Source organism: Patagioenas fasciata, chromosome 2 (assembly GCF_037038585.1).
Source record: "Patagioenas fasciata isolate bPatFas1 chromosome 2, bPatFas1.hap1, whole genome shotgun sequence".
NCBI lineage: Eukaryota > Metazoa > Chordata > Aves > Columbiformes > Columbidae > Patagioenas > Patagioenas fasciata.
The window spans coordinates 50,510,015-50,532,405 of NC_092521.1; the positions used below are offsets into that span (position 1 = coordinate 50,510,015).

At 45.9% G+C, this 22,391-nt stretch overlaps 1 protein-coding gene across 5 annotated transcripts in view; it reads right to left on the minus strand.

Annotated features, from left to right (window-relative positions):
• Window positions 1–18,991, minus strand: part of CABLES1 (Cdk5 and Abl enzyme substrate 1) — a 75,724-nt gene extending 56,733 nt beyond the window's left edge. Inside the window, exon 1 of one of the 5 annotated variants that reach the window (XM_065830263.2) lies at window positions 18,107–18,991. In XM_065830263.2, the coding sequence (XP_065686335.1) occupies window positions 18,107–18,630 (524 nt within the window). In that variant the 5' untranslated portion in view covers window positions 18,631–18,991. Of the gene's footprint in view, window positions 1–706; window positions 730–14,555; window positions 14,580–18,044; window positions 18,065–18,106 lie in introns of those variants that run through there. The other 4 variants (XM_065830261.2, XM_071804193.1, XM_065830264.2 and 1 more) reach the window with 4 other exon arrangements.
• Between the last annotated feature and the right edge of the window lie 3,400 nt (window positions 18,992–22,391).

Consider the following 22,391-nt stretch of genomic DNA (forward strand, 5'->3'; position numbering starts at 1 on the left):
AAAGTCCTGCACACAAACAAATTTCACTCCAAGTGTTTCTTAATTCCCATTTGAAGCCTAGTGTAGTGCTCCAGAGCATAACTAAATATCCATTAAGCTTTTCACAGAATCAGGCCTTTAATTTTAAAAATACTTCTCTTGATCTCTGGAAGACACTTCTAACCTCATCTACATGGGCAAATGATTTGACAAACCATACATACCTAAAAAAACCCACAAACTGAAGGGAAACTCAGTAATAACAACACCCTGAGCTACCACAGCCAATAAGCCTGTCCAGTTCCACAGGAACTGGGGAGATGGCCATGGCATTGCCTAATTTAACAAATATTTGGGAGAAGATAAGACCTTATTTCAATTCACAGACTACAACAACCGAATAAAAATTCTTAAAAGAAGGACCAGAAATACAGGGGGTAGCCTTGTGTCCCATCCCAACACTACACGCTGTGACCATTTTGCAGTATCACTTTTTGATCTTCAAGGTACTTTTACTATTGCTGGTAATTCCACTATTGTCAAAAATCATTAAGTCATCCAAACTCATGTATTGTAAAAAGATACTTCATGACTGGCTTCATGCCTCCAGGATGGGATTGTGGGCAGCCACCATAACCCAAGCAAGTGGCTGCTGTTGGGACGAGTTTCAGCAAGAGCCAGGCACCACCCCCAGTGTGACAATAAAACACCATTACGAAACCCTTACTCGTGCAAAACAGGTAATTTTGAAAAAGCTCTGAGCTGGATTTGAACATTTCGGTCCGGCAGGTGATGACACCCCGTCTCGTGACAGGTTAACAACTTGTCGGGGATTTAGCACGCCCCAGAGCAGCCAGCTGGTTTTGTTGAGACAGGCAATGGTGCCACCAGGTCATGTCCACAGGTGAAAAGCATTTTCAAAACAGGAGGCAATTGCCTTGCAGGGAAAAAAAAAGAAAAAAATCAGAAGTCTGTCCTGACTGATTTCAGTATTACAAATTTCTGGACACAGAGGGTGCCCACATCCAGAGCCCCCTCACAAATACAGTTGGAAAGGTGATGACAGGAGAACAAAATTAAAGGGTTGGAGAGATGCACGGGTGCCCTTTCATTTCTCTACACCTCCCCCCGTAAACTCAAGAACCACATCGCTGCTCGTCAGGGTGCGCTGGGGAGATGTCAGCGCAGAGGTAATTCATCAGACAGCCCTGCTCCCAGGGGACAGTGCCGTACCAAGGTCCCTGAGCTGCCCCAGCCTGTCTGTGCTGTACCCATGTCTGCCTCAGAAGCAGCATCTTCCCATGACCAGCAGTCCCAAGGCAGATGCTAAAAGCAAAATCATGATGGAGACAGCTGGTACCACTTCCACAGTGGTATCTGGCATTTTTCTGAGAGCCTTATCTCTATCAAAAAATACATGCAAGGACTCTTCTACATGTGCATATGGGGCCTCCAGTATTCATCACTGATTCTCTGAGAGCAGAAAGCACGAGAGACCCAAGACTGTTATTCATTTAAACCACAATACAAAGCTAAAACATATTAAAAATTTATGAATTTCTGTAAATCCTAAAGAGTCTTGGTTTTGCCTTCTGGTATGTAGGTCTTTAAGGCTGCATCATTTTAAAGGTTTTTTGATCTTGAAAGTTAGAAACTTTGTCAAAGAGACAGAATACAAGAAGATTAGACTGAGCATCTGCACCTCGTCCCAGTAGTCCAGGAACTTAAAAAACCATCTCTCATACATTGCAAGACTTTGAAGCTGGTGATATTGGAATAAGTCCCTATGCAACAAAGAGGAGACATGGGATCCTTTATTGGATCATGTGATCTAAAAATGTTGCTAGTGCTTCCAACTGTCAAGAAAAAACATACTAAAAATCCTTTAAAGAGCTACTAAAAATCCTAAAAACCTCTAAGCCACAGCTCACAGTCTAAGTTGTTTGCTCCTGTTTCCCCTAGCCAGGAATGTGATGTGCATGTATATGCTACCTTTCAAATGTGATTACTGAGTTCTGCTGAAGATACTTGCCTATCCACGTAAAAAAGGTTTGAGTCCCTGAAAACAGATGCAGTGGATCTGGCTCTGCTATTCCATGCAACTTAAAAAGCTATGTATTTCCAAAAGCTGAAAAACCTAAACGTGGTTTAGAGAGCAGAGTCAGACCTGTTCTAGCTTAAACCAGCACCTATTTCAGTTTAAGGTGCTGGTTGGTGTTTTGTGAACTGGTTGTGAAATAAAATGTTGGAATTGTGAGCGTATTTGCTTCAGCCCGCCTCTGCTTTGGGCCAGTAATCCCTTTAATTGCCCTTAATCACCTCCAGCCACCTCCAGACAGAAGAGTCTTTGCTCCATAAGCAGCATCAGGCAGGCAACAAAAAACTTAAAAACAGCAAAAACGACGGGAGAAAATTTAAGCAGCAGCAAATTGTCTCCTTAAAAGACTAAGCATGTATATATATTGAACCAGTCTCACTCTGCCACAACTTTGGATAAAAATGAGTTTTTGTCACAGACTTCACTGCTTTAGTGCCTGGTATTCTCCCAGGTTGTATTGTTATATTCAGCTTCTAATATTACAAGAACTAATTACACACATTCATTTACAGAAACATCTCTAAGGTGACCGCTGAAAGCCCATTCACCAAGATTTTACAATATACCAAGCTAATAACTAGAAAAAAGTCACTAATACCAATAATTAGATCTGATCCTTCAAAACCTCATGTACTTCAAGATTCCAAACAAAGGTACTAACTGCATGATTAATGATGCACTTTTGCAGAAACCTCGGCTGATGGGGCTCGTGCTTAAATGAAACTACAGAACTGCTCACTTTGAGTGTCTTGGGCAATGACTTTATAAGCCAGGGGCAGCAAGTTACCTGGGAGTATAAGACTGAATGTATCTATGTTTGCAGGATTGGGCTCTGATTTAAAAAATTATATATATATATATATATCAATGACAAAAGCTAATGTAGAAACACTTATTTTAAATTAATCACCTCTTTCAAAAGAAGTGACTAAATATAACACCAAGAGGATTTACTTTACAACAGCCAGGGGGGTGGTGAAAAAACGAAAAAAAATCTATCTTTTTAAAAGGATTAAGACATACACAGATGGCACAAACATTAAATGCAGACCTAACAACTCCAATACTGATTTTACATTATTTTTGTGTGAAATGGCTAACCTTATAACATCACACATCTTAGATCATCTGACTTGTGTGTCTGTCTGCATATTCAGCATCACGGTCCCAAGCTGAATAAACACAGAGAGAGAAGAAAGAGATTCTTGTTTCCTGGCAAAGCTTCTTGCATCAAAGAACTGAAAGCAGGGCAAAAGGCCCATTCAAAAATGTGTCACAAAACATTCAACTGCAGACCTAGGAGCTTTGTTGTGAGAGGGGAAAAAAAATGGATTTTGAACACCAATGTTGCCTAATGTGATTATGTGTATACAACAAATTCCCATTTAAAACTCCCCTGTCTGGGAGTTAAACACAAGCTCCTTTCACCTGTGCCAGTATTGGTTACATCATTTTGTAACAAATATTAGGCAAACAGGGTATAGACCACAAAGCTGCAACAGAAAATACTTAATTTTCCAAGGAGGCTCTCAGGCAATTAAAGAAACAATATACTTCCCCATAGCAATATATTTTATTATCTGTCAATACACATCTCTTTATTTTGGCTTTAAGTAGGAATTCAGGAAGCATACACTTTGTAGTATAGTTTTGGTTTCCTAAAGCTTTCAGATTAGATATAAAGTAGCATTTGGGTAAGTAAGTAATACACAAATATTAGTACCCTGATGGCAATACTACAACACATGAAGACGAACTGCTTAGCACCCTTTTGAACTCTCTTGCATGTAAAAATTTCTCTTCATATTAGCCTGAAGGGTACAGAGAAGGAGGTTCTGTATATTCCCCCTACACAATTCCTTTCCTTGTTTGTTTGGGTTTTTTTAATGTCTAAACTAATTCTGCACCTAACCACAACAAGCATACCATGCTTTGAAGGTTTTCAAGAAAAATATATATAAAAAAAAAAAAAGAGAACCAAAATTGGGAATAGAACCACTGCAGTTCTAGACAGGAAAAAACTCTTTTGGCAACTGGAAAAACTTATCCCTGCACCTCATAAAGAATAAATGCAGCTAACAATACAGAATAAACATCCTTGCTTGTACTCATAAGGACAAATATAACGTGGACATACAGCTATTGTTTGAAGTCAAGCACACCTAAATCCTTCACAGTGACTGCTCCAGCCATCCCACCATGCTCCAACAGGCTCTACACCGTCTTGCAGCCTGCAGGAACAATGTCAACAAGAAAAGGGATGGTTGAATAATCCCTGTGCCTGCCGTGAAGCTTTCCAGGGCAAGACGGTGCAAGGAGGTGGTGGTGGGGAGGGCAGCGGAGCAGGGTTTGCAGCTGGTGCTCAGGTTCTCCCATGGCTGGTGCTCAGGTTCTCCCACAGGAGCTCTCGTGAGGCAGCCAGCAGCACTCCCGGCAGCGGTGACCGAGACACTCAATCCCAACAGCGGGAAACCATCCGTACAAGTTTAACAAGTAAAATGGGGGATGCAAGTGCTAACAGATCAGCCTTTAGTTACTTGTGAAAGACCTACAAGGAGAACTGAGAAGGTTGCCTCTCTTGGCCAGGATGTGTTAACCACTAGTTGGAAAACAGGAGATTTATACATCTTTCTTTTTCCTTTAGAAACAGCAGCAACCTTACAAAGAATCCGTCCAGTGAAGGAACCAAAAATGCACTTCTGGCACTGTCTCTTCAGCTGCCCAAGCACCCGCAGCATTTTCCCTCCTCCCTGTAAGTCTCTGCAGAGGAAGAAGTCTGAACTAACTGCTGCTGTATGAGGGCAACGGCCCCCACAGCAGCAGAAAAAAAAAATCAAATTACACAAAACTTGTATTGTTTTGCTTCTGTCTTCCTTTGCCTTCTCAGACCTGAACAACTGAGGCTGTCTAACACAGAAGGGAGAGGGGAACGGCTTTGTGCTTGGATGGGCCAGAGCAGAGGGATGCACAGATGTGTTCATCAAACGCTGCCTGCATCTGGCTGGGACAAGGGGAAAAGCGCAAATGTGAGGAGCTGCAAACAGCACGGCTGGAAGAGGAGGCACCCAACCCTCGGCCTCTGTGCCAAACCCCAGTGTGGTTCTCTCTTGCAAATCTTGGGTGGGACCAACCACGAAGACTCATTTGGTAGCTACTCACACAGAAGTCAAAGGCAAATGTTTGTATTATGGCTTCTGCTGAAAGTGAAATTAGCTATACTTTGTATGAAAGTGGTTTTGTTTTTCTTTCTTTTAATTAAACAAACGAACTCTTCTCCCCAGGTCTCTCGAACTGAAACCACTACTTCCTCAGCCGCTGTGTGTTCCCTTCTAAAAATAGCACAGGGCAAGGGTATAACCATGCTGGGTATGACACTAGACCTCTGTGTTAATCAAGTTCACAAACTGCCATCAACATGTGATGCAGAATTTTGAAATTCTGGTTTTCCTGTTTCACCTTTTTCAATAAACAGACAGGAAAGATGCCTGTTAATGTGAATAACTGTAATTTTAAAAAAACCAAAACAAAACACCACAAACAAACAACAACAAAACACCAACCAACAATCTTCACACAACTTACAACATTACTAAATGAAGATTCAGAAAGCTCACAACTGACCAGTAAAAAGAAAACCGATGCCCAGTGGTATGACTCAACAAGCAAAAATTATGTTTCCCCTGCAAAATCTTTTTAAAACCCCCAATGGAAAGAGGGAAGTCTGTAATTCCCAATGGAAATGACTAGAGAAAAAGCATCTGAATTCACAGGGTGAAACAAAAAGCGTATTAACCCAAGTGGAGAGAAGGGTGTGAGAAATTTAAATTAGTTCAATATGAATCCTTTTGTTCTCGAACAGGGACCTGAGACTCTGTGGGTTTATCTCCACTGTGTTTGAATGGTGCAAAGCCAGCTGGCACGCTGCAGGAACACAGTGCCTGTTCTGTGATGACTGACTGGTGTCCAGTACAGAAGTCCAGGCTGGAGCTGGTCGGAACCTCCGTAGCGTGGACATCTGGTCCTCAGCACCAAGCTCCTGGGTCTACCGATCTGCTCCTGATGGGCACGCTGCTTGTTGACACTGTGATGGGCCTTCTGGGAGGAGAAGGCCCAATTTTCTCACAAAGGCTCCAGGCTTAAATAAATTATAGCGCTGGTGGGTTTTATGTAGCTTTGTTTCAGCGCACTGGATGTTTAAAATACTTGTGCAAAACAAGAAACAGTGTAACCCAGTGGGACTGACTGTCCATGTCACAGGCACATCATGTGAGGAGCTGACCAAGCCTCTGAGATGTCTTTTTATTTCAATTTTGCTCTTGTTCTGAGCTTGTGGAAACAACAGCTTCAGAAGCAATCAAATTACAGAATTACATTCACATTGCATTAGAAAAGCACAAACTGCACCCCATTTTTCTGCTTGTTATAGCCCATGTCTCTCCATAGGCTGAGATGCAAAGGATTAATAGTGCTGTGGCCTCCAAAGTCACATTTCAAATTTTATAAAGGGCATTTTTGTCCATTTCTATTAGTGGGTCAGCACAAAGCAATCTCCCTGACTCAGTGATTAAACCAGAGGTGTGCTGTTAGCATCAATAAAAGCAGAACCACGATTACATCCCACAACAACGGCAACCACTCCCCAAAAAAATGCCAGGGAGGACAAGTATATAAACGGGAGCAGGTTTGGACAGTGTGGTAAGGAAAATCTGTGAAAACCCTTAAAAAATGCACATGCTGTCTTTTCAAAATGAGATTTTCAAAGGAGCTCAGAGAGTTCCTCAAAATTCATGGTTCAGAGGCTCCTTCAAAAATCCCGGTTTGAATTGCTCGACTGCTCTGCTCACTTTAGCTGGAATAACACAAGACAGACATCTAACTCAGAACAAACACTGGAGAAGTGAAGTCTTCATTACCATAACCCCACATCTTGGCAAAGTGGATGTAAGGGTCAAGAGCCTCTCAAAGGCTGGGTTTCTTCTAACGTGTGTAAATGACAGCCACAAAAAAACCCCACCAAAACTACCATGTTGAAATATTGCTGGCAATCACACAAAACAGAGAACTGCAACGACTGCAAGACAACTGCCAGTTACACGAAATACCCAAAACTGTTGATATCACATTCATTTATCCAGTAAGATATTTGAGATATGCAATCACTCAACAGGTTGGAAATACCACCTCCGCAACTCGAATCAGAAAGACAGGCCTAATCCTGTTCTCATTTGTACCCGAGCAACCCTGCAATTAATTCAGAGCCCATTTGTTTTCAGGTGCCTCAACCTTTGCAAACACACAGTGGCTCACGAGGGCTTTTCCACTCCAGGCTCGTTGCTCCCATCCCACCTTCCCACGGGAGGTAATTCCAGTTACAACCCACACCTTTGTGCAGGGTCCTACTGCACACAACTGTTTGTGGGCTGGGGGCTTTGCTCCTAAGGGATATGAAGGAGTAACAGCATTTTGTACAGCACTGAGCGCAGCTTCAGTACCACACCATAAAAAATCCTCATTCCTGCTGCAAGGCTATGTCCTTTCAGAAGAAGGAAGTTTATGAGCTCACAAACTCACTGCGAGAAAATACATGTTTCTGTTTTCATCACCCATTCCTCCTTCACACAGGGGATGATGAGAGTAATAGAAAATACTCCCTTGAAAGTGCCTATTTAAGAGTGCTGGCAAATTCATGCCATTTGCATTTTTTACTTTTTAAATGCATTTGCTCAAACTCTGCTCCCTGTTACACTCTAGCACTATCTTTGACTTGAATATCCTTACATCAATAAGGAAACGAATGAACGAATAAACCAATATTTATAATAATCCCTTTAAAACAAATAGAAGCAAAAAACCTTGGACAATGAAGTCTGTTCCTTGAAACAAATGTGCGCAGACACTTGCTATTTGAGAGGCTGCTTGTGAGTTCTGCAGACCTGGAGTGCCTTCTAAAATAGAAAAGCATTTTATCTCGAGGTGAGTCATGCACACAGAAAAATACGGATTTTACAAATAAATCTCAAAGGTCAGGACGGAGGCACTTGACAGTGGCACTTTGTGTTCTGCTGTAAACAATTCTGCCTTTTTAAGCAACCACCTCTTAGCTGCCACTTCTGGATTAGGTTATGCTAAAAGATGGCATTCTACAAAAGAGTAAAAACCACCAATTAAAAATCATACCCAGTTTTGGTTTAATTAAGTAAACAGCCTCATAATATTAGGAAGGTTCCTAAGATACACAATGGGTTGAAAACAGGAGGTTATGTGAACTCCATTGTAGAAAATGTAATTACGCTTTTGTATTTTAAAGACCACGCTTCCAAGACAATAGCAGAGGGTGAGATTTCCACACCTTTCTACATAACCTGCTGCAGCACCTGCACGACTCCCAAGCTATTAGATGGTACTTCGCACTGTAGCGTCTGAAAGCTGTTTTTCCTCTCTTCATATTACTCAAAAAACACCTCCATATTTTACAGTTGGAAACAGTATCATTCACTTAAAGCAACTCAGAGAACTATGAAGTTTGCTTGTTAACTACCAAGCCTGCTGAACTCCGCCTACACTACATGTATCAAGAGAGAGTCCTCATTTTCATGTAGCTCTGTCACCTAAGGAGGACTTCACTCTCTGGTGTGCAAGTCCACCGCACCCCACGGACATGTGGGTGATCCTTCTGTCACTCGGCGTTTGCCTGGGTGTAACTGATAGCAACCTCGACTGAAAAATGAGGAACTGAATCTCCTTTTCTGTGGGATCTGTAGGTACTACTGCAAGTGTAGATGCAATAGGAAAATAAAAGTTTTGCCTGTAGAGGGGTATGACAGAGAAAACACAAGGAATGAAGTTGTCGAGCAAAACAAAAAGAAAAAAAAAAGAAAAATATGTTTTTGAAGCATATTTCAGACCATAGCTGACATCTAGCTTCCACTTTAGGTTATATCCTTCAGATGGGCTGAGTACAGTGGGGTGGGAAATTAAGGTTCCTACTACCACGTGCCAGTGCAAACAAGGAGTAACCAGAGCTTCTTGAAGTGTAAGTAAGGCCTGTATTTGTGTACTCACAAATGTATGCATATGGCCCAAGCAGGCCTGAAGGCAAAGGGCCTCATGTGATAGTTATCTCCTGGTTCCCCTTTTCCATTCCCACATGTGCTGGGGGTATCAGATGAAACCAGCCATCCCTCCAGGTGACACCAATGGTCCTTCCTGAGTGCCCAAGGCATCCTAGGTCCTTGGGATGCCCTCCCCCTACAGCAGCATGCACCCAGGAAACTACTATGAAATGCAGCGCATCTGCCCCTGAAGTCAGCTGGCAAAGATGTGCCACTTGCACCCCTCAAAGGGCACACCACCACACTAGGGTTATAATCTGCTTCTGTGCTAGCAGATGCAGTGGGGAACAGGCTGCTCCAGCGCTGTCAGTTCTCTCTATAAAAAACAGTGGCAGTAACATCCAACCCTTTCATCATGATGAAAATCCATGCCACAGTGCCAGCAAGTACACCTCCTGTCAGACAGCTCAGCTCCAGGTCTCTCATCTCCTCCTCTTCCCTTCTGGCATATTAACCTTCTCCGTCCCCTTTGTCTACACAAAGAATGTGTGCAGGTATGTCCTGTACGGTCACAAACGAGGCCATGTGCACCAGATAGCACACAGATGGCTGAAAAAAAGTTACCTGTAAACAAGCTGCAAACCAAGTGGCACTACCAATTTCTTGGCGGTCAACATTTGACCCAAAGCCCAGAGAAAGGGAAAAGCAAGCTGAAGAGCTTCATCTCTCTTCATTCCGTGCAGCTTAGTTCCAGCTGCGTGATGTGTTGCAGAAAGAAGTCAGCATAATATCATCTTATAGATTTTTCCAGTTAAAAAAATCAGTGGTTTTTGTTTTTCTTTGCAAGAAAATTTATGCTTCTTTTGAATGCTTTTACCCATAAACTGATGTGCCTATGTCTGATCTGCCTTGACACCATGTAGATTTGAAAACCTAATCATATTTACCTTGGTAATATGGTTAACTGTAGGAGCACAAAAATGCGATCTGCTGTTGTCTAAAAAATTATTAAAGTTATCTAGCTTTCTATTTTTTAATCTCCCCAGTGTTCTACAGTAAAATCCCTGATATTGTAAAGATTTACTTACTAGCATAACTTTATACACCGGTGCTTTTTTTAACTGAGCAGTTCTATACATATGTAAACACCGTTCAGGCTTTGCAGGATCCTGGGTCAGAAAAGACATACCTTACTCTGCAATCCAAGACCAGCAGGCAAAAACACATCGCAGTTGTGGTGAGTGAATCTTTTTCTCTCCAAACCTCAATTTCATGAAATTGCTAGCCTGGTCTATAACAACACGGAGGAAGACATTACTGCTTGCTCAGAACATGTGCTTGTCCTTTATATTCATATATAGGGTGAAAGGCTTTAAAAAAAAAAAAAAGAAAAGAAAAAAAACTTCTATAAAGGAAGGTAGCCTTTGATTCACTTTCCATTCACTTCTAAATTTTCCACAATAGAAAACCTTCCTTAGGCAAAAACTCTGAAACGCAGCTGCCAACAGTAGTGTTGACTTTGAAATACGTGATAAGAACAGAAAATACATTTAGCACTCATGACAGGAAAACAGTTGCAATTAATATAACACAGTAGCCCCTGTAAAGAAACCTCACAGTTCCTTAAATACATACTTCTCTAAATCTGCATATTGGAGCCTGAAAAGCAAACCCTGAGAGTCCTGAAAGTTTGCCGTCGGCACATCGCATTTTCCCCAACCACTGGTGAAATTTTCTTCTCCTGATTTGCCCTCTTTACCCCACCCTTGCAGCAAATAAAATTTCTGCTAAGCTCTTCTTATGAAATCAAATACCATTCCTTAGATTTCTCAGAGTGTTATTTGCAAACTGCAGGTCATCAGACAGATACTCTTCATATGCCAAATTATGTCATTTACGTTTTCTAGGAATAATACTTCTTACAGCAAACTGGCAAGGGGTATTTAGTTGGGTTACAAAAAGAGACAGCTCTGTGTCTCACTGCACCTTCTGTGTTGCTAAGCCTGGTACCTCATGGCAGCACCACAGCCATCAACAGGAATTCTGAGTGTAGAAGAGAATGTTTGTCAGAAAAGATTGATTACATCCTTGGAGGTATTAGCATACATCCAAAGGTGAATTTTGTGGGCATTTTCATGGCTCAAATAGAGTCTGATTTCCCATATTTAGCATGGTCTAAGTTGATATCTACTGAAGTTTCAATGTACAGGATTCCTAACATGTAAAACTAAACTTCTGCATTTTCAGGTTATATTATGAAGACGATCCTTTATGTTTGTGTAGCGGAGATCTTGCCTGAGAGACTACAAACAGCTGAAATCAGGGTGGAAAAAAAATAAAATCAGGATTTGGTTCTGCTTCTTTACCTCGTATCACACTCAGCACTCTACAGAGGCTCTGGACAGCCCACCTGGTATTTATTTCTTTGAAACAAGAAAGCCAACAGAATTACTACAGGGTTGTTTTTTCTTCCTTGCAGAGAGGACACATGGGAATCTCATATTTGTATTTTAGCTGTTTTGAATTGTTCCAAGATAAGATATATCCTCCACCATAAGAGTTTTCAAAGTCATAATAATTACAGATTAAAGCATACTTCCTATCCAAACGCTGTCATCATGCTATCTATCCACCATCAAACTATGTTTTTGTGATGGTCTGGAGGGCTCCTAAGGAAAAGGGCCTGGCTACCTACACAGGAACTTGTCCAGTAAAGAAAAGGGTGAAAAGAAAGACTGAGTAACGGAAATGCACCGACCACACAAGCAAACCTGCTGAAATGTCTCACTCCTCTGCTCTCCTGATGGCTAAAGAGTGGTCACCGCACACCGGTCAGGCACTGGCACACTATAACCACAGGACTTCCCGAGGCAGCATTGGACCTGGAAAGATTTGAATTGGTGGCCAGCCAAGGCAGCCAACACAAACACGACTCTTCAGGTGTTACCAGCTCAGGTTTTCTCACAGGAGTTAATGAGCAGCCACCCAGTGTCGTGGTTTAACCCCAGCCTGCAAATAGGACCACGGTAGCCACTCACTCCCCCGCTAAAGTGGGATAGGGGAGAAAACCAAAGAGGAAGGGAGAAAATAATCGGTTGAGGTAAGAACAGTTTAATAAGATGATGACGACAACCACAGAAGTGATACTCAATGCAATTTCTCACTAACTCCATTTGTGCTGAACAGCCCATCCCAGAAAGGAGAGCACCCTGGTCCCAGTCGATCTCAGTGAGAGCACAAAAAGGCAAGAGGCAGACAGGCCAGAGGGTCACTGTGAAACGGCAGATAGCAACAGGCTGAATTCCAGCAGCACTCCAAATGGACTAGAACCAAACTCCGGAACGGAACCAAACTCCCAAACAGAACTAACTAGCTAGAGAAGTCATCTCCAGTTACATACCCAGCATGCCGCTGATGGTGGGGAATATTTCATTGACCAACCTGGATGTTAGTCTGGGTTCTGTCCCATTACTCTCCCTCCCAGCTGCTATTTTGCACCTGCAGCTGGCAGCTCAAAAGTCCTTGGTCTCCCTGACAACAGCTGAAATATCAGTGAGTTCTTAAATTCTTTTCATACTGACTCCAAAACACACCTAGCTGCTGCAAAGAAAGAAGGTAGCTCTTCTCAGGCAAAGCATGGGAAACATAGCATATTATCTCATTCTCATAGCAAATCCAAAACAAAAGACCATGCTAGCTACTAATAAGAAAAGTTCCTAACTGCAAGAAGAAAATCAACCCAATTTCAGCTAACCCAGCAGACCCAGTCAGAGCCCTCTTACCTGTCTGGCTCTCAGGCCATCTCATTCTGAAACCTGCCAAGTCCTGAGGCTTCGGCAGAGGCAGGTCCCTCTCAGCATCTGTCATTCTGTGAAGGTGTCTAATTAATTCCCTAGTAGTAGTGAACGCTATGTTCTGTTCCAGCTCCTCTTCAGAATTAACAGCAAAGGGTTTTCATTGTCTGATGATTATTACCTTTTTTATCTGCCAGAGATGCTTGCTAAATAGTGTAATAAAAGCCTAAAATAAGCCAGAGCAAACTTCTGTGGGATCTGTTTTTAAAAGCTTTGTGTATTAAAGGAACAAGGCTGATGCACCTATGCTGTCCATCTGTCTGTGCATCGCTGTATTGCAGTGACTTCTGAATCACAGGTCAACTTCAATCAACAGCTAGAAGATGATGAAATTTTCACAAGTTTCGAAGGAAGCAACAGAGGGAGGCGCAAACCGGTGTCCTGCACAAGGGACAAAGCAGGCAGAGACCACCAGAGATGGATGATGGTCAGCATGACGTGGGGCTGGCCATGTTCGGCCTGTGCACAGCTCCAGAAGCCCACCGGTGGTCAGTGACCGCTCCAGCATGGCTTGAAGTGACCGTGCTCATGCTGAAGGACATGGGTGTACTCAGTGTTCCTCACAGGACTCCCAGAGGAGCTTGCAAGCTGCGTGCATGGGGACGCCAGCCCTTTATCAGGGGGGCAGCCTGTGGGAGCAGCGTCAAAGACTTACACAGGGCCCGTAGCAGTGAAAACGGGCCATGAGGGACCTGCCCCAAGAGGCACAGCAAGACGCTGGTGCGGCCAGTGAAACTGCCCTTATCACCCAAATCTTAACACTGTTGTTGAATGTCACCTCTCCAGGATGGCACAGGAAGGCCATTAAGCCTCCTGAAGTGACAGCTGAAGTCAATAAGCATCCCCTTCTTCAGGGACAGCAACCATCAGTGGTATTCAAGGTCACACACCTATGAAAAGACTTAGTTCAGCATGCGTACTTCCCATTCACTTCTCAGACCATTAAATTGCTGTTTTCACGCTACTCTTGTATACATCATTCTGAAACCTGGGTTGTCTGAAGGGCTTTAGGTTCAGTGAATAGCACAGGCTTCATCACACACAAAAGGTCTGATGTGTTTCCAGCACCTCACAAGCCCACTCCTGATGCTGGGATGACCCCGCAGGGTGGACGGTGCCCCCAGCTCTTTGTGTTGCTCCCCCTTCAGGATTCTGCCTGCAAGACACTTGTTCCTGAGAGGCTCTTCTTTTGTCTCCAGCATGTTCAGTTTGGAGGCATCTTCTGTGGTGGGCTGAGTCTGCACTGCCTGCAAGCTCTGACCTCACAGCACTCTGCCACCAAACTAAACAGCGGGATGAGCTCCTCAGCAACATCCTGGAGGCCTCCTCCAGCACCATCAACCCATCACACTTTGCAAGCCATAGAAAAGCCAGGCAAGTCAACTGTTCCAGCATCCTCCTTCACTGCATCTCTCCAGAAGATGAACACCGAGACCATACGCAGTTCTTTATTTTCTAATGGGTAGAAACAAATTCAATCTTCATAAGCTTTACTAGTCATAAATTAATTCTAGAATCACTCAGGAAATGAGATTTGCCCTGTAGGTCAATAAATTCTTAAGACAAACCTACTTGGACCATGATAACTTCAATGTCCTTTGGAGTGGACCTCCCTGCAGCAATTACTCAGCAGATACTCTTCTCTCCTTCCTTCCCAGCACCAGCTGCTCCCAGAAGGAATTCTCCTGCCCATCTGCCTTCAAGCCTGACACAGCAACACAGACAAGCAACTGTAAGCAACATTTCAACTACAAATCCAATCACTGATTTGCTTCCTTAGGAAAAAAAAAAAATAAAAGGCATGTGCTTGTTTCTAACTACCAGGCTCACTGGGAAAGGCCTTAGGTAGAAAAGGAAACGTCAGCAATATTTTTCCTGAAGAAAACTATGGCAATGAAAATTCTAGGCATCCATAAAAACAAGTACCTGTGACCATCACCTAACCTCCAGGATCTGGAATAATTTTAAACAAGTGTTACTGAAATCTCGTTCCACTGAGTTAATTTAAGAAGTTATTAAAACAAATTATAATTTGACACAATGGAAAACCTGGCAGAACCTGCCCCTGGTTTCCAACAGCCTCATGTCCTCAGCCACCCGTTGACCACAAAACTGAGAAAAACTTCTTCTGCACTTGACAGGAGCCTTTGGCATCAACAAGCCAACTTCTGAATAAGCATTTTTTTCCATTTACATATAATTACATACTAGCCTCCGAACAGCTAGAAGCTCCTTGTTCTTTTTTTGTATCGTTTGTTCCTTGTGAATACACATAGAGCACAAACCCAAACCACATTAATGATCACCTTGTTAAACATAAACTAGTATGCAATTATAGAAACTGCTAACACAAACAAAAAAGCCAGGAAACTCTGATTATATGTTCACAATGGTTTCTGAAAACTAAATAAAAACAACAACATAAGACAGCCTGTCCTGCCTGATACTGTAATAGAAAACGGTTTCGTGTTACAACATAACTTACATGTCTCAGCATAGAGGACTAGTCTGTCAAACAACACATCAAACTCAGTATCAAGCCTGCTGCAAGGAAAGTGGAAGGATGAGAGGAGAGACAGCAGATGCACACATGAACTGCAAAAAAAAAAAATCTCTGATTTTCCTCTCTGCTTCTCTGCATCCTTCTTCAGGCAAGCTAATGTCTGTCTCTGGGCAGCTGCAGCGATTCCCATCCCGTCCCACCGAGAAAGGCAGGCCATGTGCTGGGCATTTGGGTCCTTCCTCTCCATTAAGAGAGCAGAAGGTCTGCTTGAACCCTCTATCCTTGGGCTTGTGCCAGCCCTGTGCATGCCTACAATTTATCTTCTGCGCAGCCAAGACTGACCCCAGCAATCGGAGCCCCTACCACGGCTTCTCATTGACACGATGAGCAGCAAACGTTCGATACAACCACGGTCTGCAGCTGTCCATTCCTGATGTGTAAAAATATATACCTTTTCCAGAACTGAAACAAATCTACTGAAGGCAGGCCAAAGTCTGCCCCAGGCTGCACATGTGCAGCATCAGGGCAGTCAGCAAAGCCGGGGGCATAACCTGGAGCTCTTCTGCACTGGCGCCAGCTGTAAGCAAGTGCCACAATAGAGAGCCTCATGCCTGGGGGAGTTATGCAAGGTCTCCACCACAATTTAATATAGCTCTCAAGAAAATGAAAGAGTCTGAGAAAAACAGCACTTTCCTTACATCTTATACCACAAGAAAATACACAGCACAAAGGAGGGATGCTGTAAGACTGGAGGAGCACCCTGACCAGGTTTTGATAGGCGACTTCTCTTGCCTTGGACTTGGGCTATCCATGCAGTCTGTCTGCACACTAGCAGCACAGCCAAGCTTGGACAACACTAGATTTCCAGGCTATAAACAAGAACAGTAATTACCTTTCCCTCTTAAACTCCACACTGTTCTCATGTAACAACAACAACAACAAAAGCATCAGTTGTGGAAGGAAAAATTCAGAGACTGGCAAACAGGGGCAAGGGAAAAAATGACAGGTGGAGGGAAGAAGTGATACAGGTGAGATCTGGGCATCCTTCCTAGAACTGTGCACAGGCTCAAAGCATGCAAGCCAGGAAAATGAAGGAAGATCCTCAGGAATCCAGAAAGATGGCACACGAATCTTTTATGAACAATAGACTCACTAACTGCAAGGCCAAGGAGAGTCGAGTCTCTTGAACTAAGAGGGTACTGCCAAGCACATTACCACCAACAAGTAAAAAGTCCAAGAGTAGAAACTGCGGGTCACTCCTAACTCACAAGGCCATGTGCAACAGTATGCAGAACCATGTCACAGACTAAAATGCCCAAGTGTCACACTGCTGTACTGGTGAACTACAGCGCAATTGCAACCGCCCAGCAGGCATTTCACTTGAGGAGGTGGGGCTCCCTAGCACAGCACCTGAAGAGGGGCTCAAAAAAACCACCAACACAATCCAGATGGAAGGGGAGAAAGAAAGAAAAAACAACCCCTCCCTCCCCAACAACCAACAGTGGGGCACACAGCTAAGACAACTTTCTCCTGGAATACCTCCAATTTCTCCAAGCTGGTTGGTTTTGAAAGGGATTTTTCTACAACGATCTATGCTCAATTACCCTTATAAACCCTTGCAATAACATGTGACTCAAAGTCTACCTACTTGTTCAAGGGAGAAACTAGAAAGGAGTGTGGCAAATGGGGAATGTGGGAGTGGCCATCGATGCGGGCTTGGGGAGCACAGTAATTTCCTCCGGCTTCTTCCCCGGTTCTTTCCTCCACCACAGCCTTTGATATCCAAGCATGTTGTTGAGGAAGTGAACAAGATGATTTTGTACCCGTGGTGCAATTAATCCATATACATTTGCACATTTTTACATGACTGCACATTCTTAACCAAAAGTCTCAGCTTTTCAAGCAGGTGAGGATATTCCTTTAAGGATTAAAAGGCAAAAGAGTACCTGGCGGCAAGGAACCACACAGAGGAACATGAAGTGCTTGTACATAAATAGCTTATTTAGGGAGGTAGTGAGACGCTGCTCACACTCTGCACATACACCATAGTCCGTAGGCATCGATGGAAAGATTTCCTTCCCCTTTTGCGGGCTACAGATGTGGCTACAGTGCCCTTGGCTCAGGGTTGGTTCCCAGCCTGCTGCCGATAAGCCAGGCGGCAAGGCCGGCTGAACCCGCCACCAGCCATGAGATAGGGGTGACAACTGCTCCGGAGCTGTGCTCGGCTGCAGAACGGGACGGCAGTGGTGCAGCCGTCCGCCTGCACCGCTTAGCAGGAGCGAAACTTTGAGCATGACTGCTGCCCCCCGGGAGGCTCAGGCACCTTTGCAGACCTGTCCCTGCACGCCCGCACTTCCCATCCCATCCCCGCCGCTGCCGCTGCTCCCCCCGGCCAGGCGGCAGCCAAGCGCCCAGGGGCCCGCCCGGCCCCGCCGAGCGAGCCTCCGGCGCTCCCACCCTGCGGCTAACGGGCCTCTCTACGGCTGCCCCCCGCCGCCCGGCTGCCAAGTCCCCCTTCCCGAGGGGCGAGCCCGTCGCCTGCGCATCCCGCGTATCACCTCCGCATCCCGCGCATCACCTCCGCATCCCGCGCATCCACCATCCTCGCGGCGCGGCTTACCGGGACCGCTGCAGCTCGAAGGCGGCGGCGGGGCCGGGCTGCCCCAGCTCTCCGCCGCCGCAGACGGGGCCCTGGGGGCTGGCGCGGCCGAAGGGCGCCGGCAGCACCCCCGCCGTGAAGGAGTTGAGGCGGCCGCGGCTGCCCGCCGCCGCGGCGCCCAGGAAGGCGGCGGCCGGCACCTGCACCGCGGCGAAGGCGTCCTCCTCTTCCTCCTCTTCCTCCTCCTCTTGGGCCCGGGGGGTCTCGGCGGGCGCCGCCGGGGGGCTGCCTAGCCGCGGCGGCGGCGGTGGGGCCTGGCGGGGCCTGGCGGCGAGGCCGTCGTTGCCCGGCGGCGGGGGCCGCCCGTCGAGGGAGATGCTGGTGAGGAAGGATAGCGCGGCCTGCCTGCGGCGGGGGTCGCTGCGCGCCGGCGGCGGCTGCGGCGGCCCCGGCGGCGGCGGCCCCTTCCTGGGGCAGGGCTCTGGTGGCGGCAAGGGCCCGGCGGCGGGACTGCCGGGGCTGGCGGCGGTGGCGGCCGCCGCCATGGTCGGCCGGCTCCCCCTCCCCTCCCCGTTGGCCGGGCGCTGCCTCTCTCTGCCTCCCCGTTAGGCGGGCGGGCGGCGGGACATGGGTGCCGTCGGCCCGCCGGGGTGCATGGGGGTTCCGCGGGAGTGCCCTCCGCCCAGCCGCGTCGCACTGCCCCGAGCCCCCGCCGCCCGCCCGCTCCGTATTTATAGGTGCAGCCGCGCCGCCGAGCGCCCTGTGCAATAACACGGCAATCACGTGTGGGAAACGGGGAGCTGGAGGAAAACAAAAGCCCGGCCAGCAGCCCGGAGGAGGAGGAGGGAGAAGGGTGGGTCTCGGCGAGCTCCCTCCTTTCAACCTCTCTCTCTTTTTTTTTTTCCCTTTCACCCTCTTCCCTCCTCCTCCTCCTCCTCCTCCTCCTCCTCCTCCTCCTCCTCTTTTTCCCTTCCTGGATGAGTGGGGGCGGGCGGGAGCGGGGGAAGGTGGAGTCTGTGTCCGTAGTACACAGCACATGGCTCTCGGAGGTTGGCATCGGCAGCACCGGACCCGGGGGCTGCGGCTCGGCTCGGCCCGCCCGCGGCCGCTGGAGCGGCACCGGGCTGCAGCTGTGCCATGGCAAGTGGCCCGGTTGCTGCCCCGCTGTTTTCGCCGGCAGGGGTCCAGTGCCCCGGGGCAGGCGCTGGCGCCCCGGCGGGCCGGAGCGGGAAGGCGGGGACCCCCTGAAATGCGCTTGGCAGCCGGTGGCGCGTCCCCGTTTGCGGCTAAGCCTGGCTTGTCCCAGCTCGCATAGGTGGCCTGCTGCAGTGTGAGGCGTGTGTAACATCTCACGAGTTCCTTAAACCATTAAAGCAACCCTCTCCCCAGCCTTTCCCTTCAACCGCGTCCCCGACCATTCCTTCTCTTGTGCACCAGAGAAAGTGCGGTTTTTTAGTTTGCCCTGTCTTATGTAGCCCAAGCCCCAAATTTGTGTATTCCCTGTCTTTTCCGAAGTGATGGCTGTTGTGCAGCTGACTGCGGGTCTGCACGCTCCCACCTCCTGCAGCTGCGGCTTGGAAGGGTGAGCAGCCAGTCCCACCTCAGCATGAAGCTCCTTCGTTTTTTATTTTGATCAACTCAACCATGCTACAAGTGTTCTTGTCCTGTGATGATAATTTAATCAACAGCTTATGTAAGGGTTGGATAACAAATGCATACAAACAGCAGAACATATGGTTGTTGCAAGATAGTGATGTGCGCCTGCTTCATAAAGCATTACAATGGCTTGTATTATATTCCAGTTATAGTTGGTAGATGATTTACAAGACATCCCAAACTGTCACAAGTATTGTAATATCCCCTACAATTTTATAAAAATCTTGCTAATTTGATAAAAAACGATTGATCAGAGAGGGGAACCTAATTGTATTGTTGGAGGAAGCCCAGGTTTGTGTTCCCCTCAAAACTGACCTTTTAAGCATTCAGTGACTTTAGAATCAAGCTCTGTGACATGGATTGATTTCTGAAAGTTTGTCTTTTACTGACACTAAGTGTCACAAAACCTGAACTTTAAGGGGCCAAGTCCATGGGGTGTGCTCCTTATGCAGTAAGGGCAGCATCCAGAGCAGGAAGCAGTGAGCAAGGGAAGAGACAATAATGGAGGAAAGGTATGTTTCCTAGATCCTACCTTCTTAGTAAGTGCTATTCTGAGATGGGCTTTCTCATTTCAGACAGCTCTCTTGAGGTTTATGCCAATGCTGGTCTTTCTAAACAGAGGGCACTAGTGTGCCTGTCCCTGTGGCACAGCAAGGACAGATCATTTGGTTGGGAAGTGGGTAAGCTTCCGTACTAGACTTGACTCCCCAGAGAAGAGCCCAACTAGCTTCTCACACCTGTTTGGGAGATGCTCTGTACCACTGTAGTTGCAAAGTATCCTTCAAACTTCTGCTTCGGAGAGGAAGACCAAGGAGTTGCAGGCCTGCTGCCTTCCTTTGATGGGGCAGGCAATGCTCGTTTCTGGCTGGAGGCCCTGTCCCTGCAGTGGGAACCAGAACAATGTTTGGTGTTGGGGCAATGATGTCCTTGGCTCCCATGGAGAAGCTCCATGGTCCTTTTGAGACAGTACCACCTCTAAAAGAACTCAGGATGTTTTGAAGGAGGGCTTCTGGGCCACAGAGAAATGTCGAAGCTCTGTAGCCTGATGGTCAGCATGTTCGCTGGCTGCTGACCTCTGTTCCAAGAATTGCTACTAGATGGTACATAGGTCAATGAAACTCAGACCCGCAATGTTTCAGCTGAGTTCGGTATAATACACTGGGAATTTTTTTCCTCTTGCTTTTCTGAGGGGAAGCAGCAACAGTGTGTATTTTTCTCTGGAGCTCAAAAGCTTGCTATGGCAACTGAGTCCTGGAGTGTATTTTCTAAACCCAGCCTCTCACAAGAGAAGGGTCTGGGAAAGAGAACCACCATCAAAATGCCAGTGGTGGAGTTTCAGAAGCTGGTCTAACTTGGGATGTTTTTTATTAGTGCAGAAGTGTGCACTCCCTTCACAAAATTACTCCTGTGGTGGGATAAATCGCTCTCTGTTGTAAGCATTATTTTAAATGGAGCCATGACCCTAGAGCTCCTCTAGAGCTGTCCCAGATGAGAGTGTTACCCCATTCCCTTGTCCACGTGTGCATCCAGTTGCTTTTCGACACCTGATTTTTACTGTCTCTGAAATGGGGAATACTCATGTGAATAGTTGAGTTTATCAAACCTCCTTGCATCAAAATTAGAGAGGTCGGGTTAAATCGTAGGTCTTAACTAACCTGGCTCATTCAGCTGAGCTCACCTTGCCACCCAGCGCAACACTTGCAAAGTGCACGTCTGTGTCTACCTTGATGGACCCAAACTGATGCCCATAGTCTAACATATGCAAGCCACCTCTGAGGGTGTTGTGTGTACATGGACTGCCTTTTCCAAAAATTACGTTGAAGATGGGTTAAAACATCCCTTCCACTGCACGTGAAAATAGACCTGTTTGATAAAGCCACATACAAGAAGAAAAGCCTGTCTTTTTCAGTCTGAAGTGAAGCTATTTTTATAACGAGTGGGGTACCACAGTACAAAGATAATTGGCACATTAGAAATACCAGGTTCTCTAGACCTATTTGTACATTTAGTAGCAAATGAATGTGCACAACTTAAGGTGAATGTTTTTTTCCAGTTACTTATGTCCTTTTGATCTGTGCTTAGTGAGACTGTAGATTACATGTGCTATAGTAGTCCTGTCTGCTGGAGGATATGTGGAAATGTTAAATAAATTTACTTTGCTCATTGAAACTTTTTTCTTTGATGGGGAACCAGTGGTTGACTAGAGGAAATAGCAAAGTTGAAAGGAAAACCAGAAAGGCATATTCTGGAAACTTGCTTCTGTGACTGTTTTTTCAATCATTTCCCTCTCCGAGTTCTCTTCCAACCAACCATCTCTACCCAAGTGCAAGCAAATGTTTTTATTTCAGAGGTCACAAGCTTATGTAAGTGGTTGGATGACAAGTGGTAATAGGAGTGATAGAGCATGATGGCTTTTTCACCCAATGCACCAAGATCTGGAAGAGAGACTCACTAGTTGAGGGTGTTCAAAGACAACATGGAATTTGGGGGGCCAATTAACACAGGTGAGTGGCAAGCCTGGCTTTAAAGAGCTTGAGGAGGGTGGAAGAAGCCTGGACTAAAATGAAAGCTCAGCAATTTACCAGTCTGAGAAATGAGATTGGAGAAATGGTGCCTCTGCGTACCTGCCTTCAGACGAAAGTTAATCCAG